General features: G+C 52.8%; 1 protein-coding gene across 1 annotated transcript; it reads left to right on the forward strand.

Moving 5' to 3' along the window:
• Nucleotides 1-2,380: 2,380 nt before the first annotated feature.
• MLKL (mixed lineage kinase domain-like) lies at nucleotides 2,381-6,980 on the forward strand. The gene is made up of 10 exons (XM_010191516.1): nucleotides 2,381-2,837; nucleotides 3,030-3,143; nucleotides 3,247-3,421; nucleotides 3,522-3,619; nucleotides 3,749-3,884; nucleotides 4,327-4,411; nucleotides 4,826-4,974; nucleotides 5,174-5,223; nucleotides 5,712-5,852; nucleotides 6,928-6,980. Exons 1-10 carry the CDS (start codon nucleotides 2,381-2,383, stop codon nucleotides 6,978-6,980), a joined length of 1,458 nt encoding a protein of 485 aa, XP_010189818.1.
• Nucleotides 6,981-7,326: the final 346 nt, after the last annotated feature.

The following is a 7,326-nucleotide window of genomic DNA, read 5'->3' on the forward strand; positions in this document are numbered from 1 at the left end:
GAGGAGGTTGTGGGGCTCCCTGGGGAGTTCCTGCCCCTTCCTCATCGTCCTCCTGCTCCAGGCCACGGATGAGAGGGCAGATCTGCTGCCCGAGAGATGAAGTGTCCGATGCTGCTCTCCCTCCTCTACCCCGGCACCTCACTGGAGCCCCCCCAAGCCCCTGGCCTTCTTGGGGTGCCCCCTCCCCAGGTGCCCACCACGCTGCAGTTAACCCCATCACCTAACTCGTGCTGAGGGGCTTCTGTATCCCGGGTCCTTCTCCCGGCCCGATCCCAGCACAGGGTTTTCTTGGCCTGCAGCCCTTGGGGTGGGGACCTCGCAGGTCTGGATTTTGCCTTTTTCTAACCAGTGCACCCGTATCTCTCTGCCAGATTTATCAAGTTCATGGGGTTTTTTTTCAGACATTGGCTACTTGAAACTTAAATTCCAATGAACAGAATTGCTACGAGTTGCCTTTTTTGCCGATTCTGTGATTTATGTTTTTTTTCCTAATGTTTACTGCAGCTATTTAAAGGTTTGGAATAAAGTTCTGTGTAAAACTGTAGACACTACAATTGTAAATAAACTGTATATTTTGAAAAATAAAGCCTTTAAAGAAAGGGTCTGGTGGTGTGTGTGTGCAAATGAATTCCCCGCCGCTGCTCCCACATCCTCCCACCCCGGGTCCATCCCTTGCCAGGTGCCGATGACCCTCAGTGCCCTGGTACCTTGCGGTCGCTTTCCTCAGCTCCCCACGCTGATGAAAGCTGTGCCGTCGACCACGGACGATGCTTTTTTCAGGGGAAAACTGCTGCAAACCTGCGTGACCCCAGGTTCTTGGTAAACGGAAGCTGGCCGGAGTTGTTGCTCACTTTCCCGAAGTTGGGCAATGGCATTATGGGCTGCCCCGCACTTCCCAAAATCAGCCTGCACCTCTGACGAAGCCGCTCACGATGCTTCCTGCGCTCTTGGCAGAGGTCAAGTGCCATTTCCAGCATTGGTGCCTCAACCCGCTTCCTTTAGTGCTGGGGAGTCATGGGGAGGGCAGCGGGAGCTCCCAAAGGACCAGCATCCCTCAGGTGGGATGGATGAGCTCTGGAGGGTCCTGCTGCCCAGCACTGAGGGTGTTACAGTGCCCTGGACCAGGCTTGCCGGAGCTGGTGGCACAACAGAAGTGGTTGGGGTGCTCATAACAGCAGCAAGTGTCAAAAGGGGGAGCACAGCCTCCCCCTTCCTCCTGATGTGCTTCATGTGGGAAATGCCTCCTTCCAGCCGCCAAAACCCAGCATGGGGGGGATTCAGCCTGCATGACCCCTTCCCGAGCCACCCCGAGCAGCTTTCTGGGAAGCAGGGTGGTGTGAGACGCCACAGCACATTGCACAACGTCCCTTCCGCTGCCTGTGGGAGCAGTGGCTGGGGAAAGCACCCTATAAACTCGCGTTTGTCCTGCGTGGCTCTCCAGTCTGCGGAGACAGCCAAGGCGAAGGCAGAGGGGAGCGAGGAGGGCGCCAGGTAAACGCAGCTGATTTCTCTTAGCAAGTGGATGAACTTCTTCCTTGGGGCCATGCTGGAGAGAGCCTGAAGAGGAAGGGAGAGCGGCTGCAGCTTGTTTCTGGGTATGTTTCTGTCTCATTTCCAGCTGGTAGAGCCCAGCACCCCTCTCTCAGCACTGGCTGCCTCAATGGTGTGGGTGACTGCCGCTTATTTCTCTGTAACAGGGGCAGTTTTCTGTCCTTGCTGCCTGGATGTGGGCTGGGGAGCAGGGACCATCCCTGCGGGGATACTAAACACATAGAAAGAGTTTGACTTAAAATCTTAAGTGGGCAACACAGAGCTATGGAGAAAAATATGGAGAAGTTGGAGACACTGGGTTTGTGAAGGTGTGAAAGCTTTTATCAGATGGGTGACAACAGAGAGACATTGGCTAGAAATGAAAAACGGGTATTTACAGTCAAAGATGTAGGCTTTGTGGGCAGGACCAGTGACAGGGAGTGCTGCCCAGGGGATGCTCCTTGCATCATTGCTGACCCTGCTCATCTGTGTGTAAACTCTCCGGGTACAGCTAACACTAAATTAATTTACATAAATCAAGCCAAAACTTCTCTTGCTAATGCGGAGCGAGATGAGCCAATACTGCTGCTACTGATGTTTCCGTCTGCATGTGCCTGCTCTGGTTTGCACAAGCAGCCACCATGCCGGGCAAAGCAGAGAAAGCAAAGCACTGGAGGAGATATAAGGGGCTATAGGAGACCTGGAGGGTGGCATGCCATGTTAAGGCTGTTCCTTAGGGTGGAAAACGTGGAAAATCTGCATCTAGCTGATCTCTGAACAGTGCTCAAGGTTCACCTCTGCCAGTCAACGCCAGCCCACATCCCCAGTGGCCAAGCCCTTTGCTGCAAACATGAACATCTTGGAGAGGGTCTTCTCCCTGGCCCAGGCCATCTACGCCCAATTTGAGCAGGTGAAGTGCTGTAAGCACCAGTGTCAGCGCCTTGTGGAGCGCATCCAGATCCTGCTGGAGCCCGTGAGGATCCTCAAGGCTCAGTCACCAAAGTACATCTCCCACCAAGAAGAGGAACTGCTGAAGAAGCTGCTCCGGACGCTGGGGGAAGCCCAGAAGCTGGTGATGAAATACAGCCAGACCAGCTGGATTCAGAAGTTCCTGAGAGCCCACAGCACTGGCGAGGAGTTCGTCTGGGTGAATGAGAGCCTGGAGGACATCGCCCAGGGGCTCTCGCTCCTGCTGCAGGCGGAGCAGAAGCAGACTTTCCTGGAGGCTTTTCAGGCAAAGACATGTCGCAGGCAGGATGCTGAGGATCTGAGGGACGACAAGGCTTTCTTGGACCAGGTGATCGCAAGTAAGTGTGCATTTAGCAAACCCTCTTTACCTGAGACTGACAGTTGGCACCTCTCCCCAGCTGCTGCCCAGCTTTGGCTTGATAGCCATGGCCAAGGAGAGATGAAGGGACATTTAAACCACAATAAAAACTGACTGCACCAGTCCTACATGTTCATCCAGCGGTCTCAGCTCTGCATGTTTCTCTCCCCAGGTACTGAGGAGCCCAAAGATGTGACCAGGGAGAACTACATTGACAGGCAATGTATGGAGAGCAAGGTAGACTGGATGCAAAGCGAGCTGAACAAAATTGTGCATGTGATGGAGTGTAAGTCAGCATTGCGCCTCTTGGCACCCTGTGCACTGTGTCCTTTCCCATCGAGCCCTGCCTAATGTGTCCCTCATTCCCTCCTGGCATGTGGCGGGAGCAGCCTTGAAAAAAGTCAACGTTGGTAAAAGAGAAGACATCACCGAGATCCAGCGGGACCACCTCACCTTCTACAGGCACTTGCAGGGCACTGAGAGTTTTGACCTCTACGAAGGCGAGTACCTCAAGTACCCTGTTGCCATCAAAACCTTCAAGAGGCCGCTGACCACCGACCCAGTGTGAGTTGTCCTGGGCAGGAGTGACACAAGGCAGACAGGAGGAGACAGTGCCATGTCATGCCTTGCTCTGTTGACCTCACCACGCTGTCTCTTTCTGCAGGAAGGTGAGAGACATCTTCGAGAAGGAGATTCAGACCCTGAAGAAGTTTGAGTCTCCAAACATCCTGCGCATGTACGGGATCTGCATTGAGGAGAAAGGTAGGGGGTTATTAACGTCACCCTTTCCCTCCCCTGTCTATCCCCGATGCTAGCTGGCGGCAGACGGTTTGTCATGATCCTCTCCCAAGAGGTGGGACACAGTGGGATGCTCAAGATTTTGTCTTACAGATGGGAGCCCCTGCTTCTCCATCGTCATGGAGTACTGTAAGCATGGGACGCTGCGGGATGTGCTGACCAAGCAACAGCATCTCTCCTGGGAGATCCGCATTCGGATGGCCCTGGGAGCTGCCAGAGGCCTTTACAGGTGAGCTCCTGCCTAAAGTAGAGAGTAAGTCCTCTTGGTGGTCCACAAGCCGTGCTTAGCTTCCTGGTGTCTCTTGGTAAACAGCGGTAGGTGGGTCTGGATGCAGTCGTGCCCATGTCCCCTGGTCACTGGCCCCTACATCTGGCTTGAAGCCTGCAAAGGCCTGGAAGGGAGAAACACATCCATAGGACGACTTTAGGAGCACCCTACAGTACGGCCTGTTCTTCATACAGGCCCCGCTCACCTGCAAGAGATGTTATTTTGCCCACAATAGCTCTTTCAGCACTTGCTGGAAAGGTTGGCTTGGAAGGCTTGGTCCACCAAGACAGGCAGAGAGCTGCTGGCTCCTCTAGGTGCATGTCAGTTCCCCCCCTACATGGAGAGAGGGAGACCCAAGATGGGGACGGGTCCATCACCATCTCTTGGTTCTGTGTGGCTGCAGGTTGCACCAGACAGAGGAGAAGTCTCGACTCCATGGCTGCATCTGCAGTAGCAAGTTTCTGGTGGCTGGGGATTACTGTGTGAAGGTAAGGACCACACTCGGATAAGCTTTCGGGAGTCTTATATGTCTTCCCCCATGAACACCAAAGGGAATTATGATGGTCCAGAGTAACACTTGGGTAAGAGTCATCGCCCCTGTCATCTTAGACACTTAACATCTCAGTTCATCATTACCTCTGTTCTATCATCAGCGAAGTGAGCATTTCATCCACACTGGGATGAGCTGAAGAGAGGGTGGCAATTCACCTGCCTCCATCTGTGCTTTCACTTGCAGAAAGAGCCATGTGCCAGGCAGCACACGTGGCTGCATGCCAGCCTCTGCTGCTCAGGACATTGTGATCCGTTTTCTCCAGCTCGGGGAAGTCCCCAGCCATGTCACAGGTTCCTACAGACTGCATTTCAACCACTTCTCCCTCTTTCTTTCTCATCCTCTCAATCAGCTTGCGGGATTTGAGCTGTGTGAAACAGAGTCCTCCATCAAGAGGAAAGTCATGAAGAACTGGAAACAAGTCTCTATGTTGGCTTATGTTGCCCCTGAGAACCTGAAAGACATCAGCTACTTCTACAAGAGACCCTGTGAAATATACAGGTGTGTCCATCCCTCCTGGGATAGATGTCCATAAGCAGGCAGATGTCTGCCAGAGTAGCTGTCAAGTTACGGAAGAAGGCTGGGTTTAATCGGTCACATCAGAGCCGTCTGCGGTTGGCGTAGCCTGACAGTCTCCTCTGTTGAAAGGGAGGACCATGTGGTGGGATGAAAGCTGAGATTCTTGTTTGTCTCCTTCCAGCTTCGGGATCGTGCTGTGGGAGATTGCCACCTCCAAAATCCCATTTGAAGGTGAGACAGCAGTAGCTAGTCCCCCCTGTAAATGCCACATGTGGATCAATGTGGCTGCTGTCTGGCATTGGATGCTCCCTGCTCATTCCCAGAGCATCCCACGGTGTGAGAGTCCCAGTGACAGTGCCTGGTGTGCCTGGCTCTGCACAACAGCTTCACGGTTTCTGCTGGGACTCCAATACAGTAAAGCATTTCAGCCACATGCTTAAACCACAAACATGAAAGTAATTTTTGTCTCTATTTGATGTTCCTTTGCATTGAAGCGTAAACGCATCTCCTTGCTCCACTGGAGCCCAACGGTGTCATGCCAAATACGGGGGGGGGGGGTTCATTGCACACACAGTTTGGGTGGTTTCTCTGCTGGCTTCTCCATGTCATAGGCTGCAGGAAGGCTCCTGGTGTGGCTTTACACTGAGTTTCCCCCCCAGGACCCTTCTGTGGCAGCAGAGCTCAGTCCTGACGCTCCTGTTCGCACACATGTTGTCTAGGCTGCACTCCCCAGGAGATCATAGAGAAAATCTGCAATAACCATAGCCAGGATCCTGTTGGGGAAGATTGTCCTGAAGACCTGCGGAAAGTCATTGACCAGTGCCGGGCCTTTGATCCTTCTCAACGCCCTTCTGCCGAGGGTAAACGTCCTGGACTTCTGCTCTTCGTACCCCTCACTCAGCTGCTTCAGGGGTCAATTTGCCCCTTATTTTCCATATGAATTTGTCTCACTTTCTGTTTCAGAATCCCTCCTTGACCTATCTTCTTATGCTAATGAGTCCTCTAATACTAGACTCCACTTCCTTCTGTAGTGTGATGGTTCATACAATTAACATTTATCCATGCTATGGCAATAATCACTGGGCATCACGTAAAAAACTTGACATCACGTAAAAAACAGCTTTTTCTCTCAGACAAGTGCTGAACTCGGACCAGGTGTGTGGGGGTTAATCCCCACTCATGTCCTGCAGATCCTGTAATAAGTTGCAGTTTCAGGAATTGCTCTGCAGCAGGGAAGAATTCACTGTCTCTGAAGGTGTTTTGGGACTGATCAGATAAATAATCGTTCTTCATCAGGAGATTTAATCGAAATAGCAGGGAAAGATAGAGGAACCTTGCTGGTGTGCTCGATGGCACAGAGATTGTACCCTTCCCTCATTTCTACAGGTGGAGAAAGCTTCCTTTGATCTCATCCACTCCATCCTATGGGGATGGTTTCCATATAAAAGATGTGGGGACTGTGCGTAAGAAACCACCCAGCTCTTGCTGTGTGTTGTGCTCTCTGTGCCTCTGTCTCGCAACAGCAGGTCCCCCAGCAGACTCTGCCACAGGGAATTGCCCTGGCCAAAGCCAAAACACCAAAAAAATCATCAGAGACATTGGCAAAGCGACACTGAGGGTACAGCGTGCCTTTATTACTCTGATTCTATAACCAGCCGTGCCTGCATGGTGCTGAGCTGGAAGGATATGTTCTTGTGGCTGTTTCCAGGCATCTCTCCTTATACAAAGCTGCTTTTCCTTGGGCTGTACTCACCTGTGTCTGCTCAGGTCAGTTCCCTGCTATGGCTGCCCAATCGTCCTGGCCTGAGGGCAGAGTGACTCCACTTCCCTGCTGTTATCACCAAGGGATAGCTGGGGAAGCTATTTCATTGCGGGGCAGGGGAAAGCCTACAACAGATATTCTCTTTGGATTAACACCATCCTTGCACTTTGCAGAGATTGTGGACTTGCTGGCTGACCTGGAGAAACGCAGAAACCAAGGAAGTTAACTGCAGAAAGCGGGGCCGGGCAACCGAAAGCAACCAGGGTGCCTTGGAAAGCAAGCCGAGGGAAACCAGCAGGCCTTCCTCTGTCAGGCCAAACCAGCCTGGAAACCCCTCTTCCTCGCCTTCGCAGAGACTGATCATTCAATACAGAGCGTTTTTTTCTGAATGCCCAGACTGTCATCTCACCTTTCTGGCTTTGCCTCTGGGGCAGCTGGAGGGTGAGGGCACCCTGTCACAGGCTTTGCCCCAGAGAGGCCACCCTCAGGGGACACAAGGGGAGGCCAGCAGGAACCCCAGTGGCTGGGGAGACCAAGGGGAGGCAACAAGGCCGGCGTCCCTCGGCGCCGCC

The sequence above is a fragment of the Mesitornis unicolor genome, unplaced genomic scaffold (assembly GCF_000695765.1).
Source record: "Mesitornis unicolor isolate BGI_N332 unplaced genomic scaffold, ASM69576v1 scaffold29459, whole genome shotgun sequence".
NCBI classification, from domain to species: domain Eukaryota; kingdom Metazoa; phylum Chordata; class Aves; order Mesitornithiformes; family Mesitornithidae; genus Mesitornis; species Mesitornis unicolor.

Excerpts from the sequence above, each read along its gene's own strand:
- MLKL (XM_010191516.1), top strand. The coding sequence starts at position 2,381 with ATGAACATCTTGGAGAGGGTCTTCTCCCTGGCCCAGGCCATCTACGCC. Across the intron at positions 4,412-4,825 it reads CTGGGGATTACTGTGTGAAG|CTTGCGGGATTTGAGCTGTG; the intron begins GTAAGGACCACA and ends CCTCTCAATCAG. Across the intron at positions 5,853-6,927 it reads TCAACGCCCTTCTGCCGAGG|AGATTGTGGACTTGCTGGCT; the intron begins GTAAACGTCCTG and ends TGCACTTTGCAG.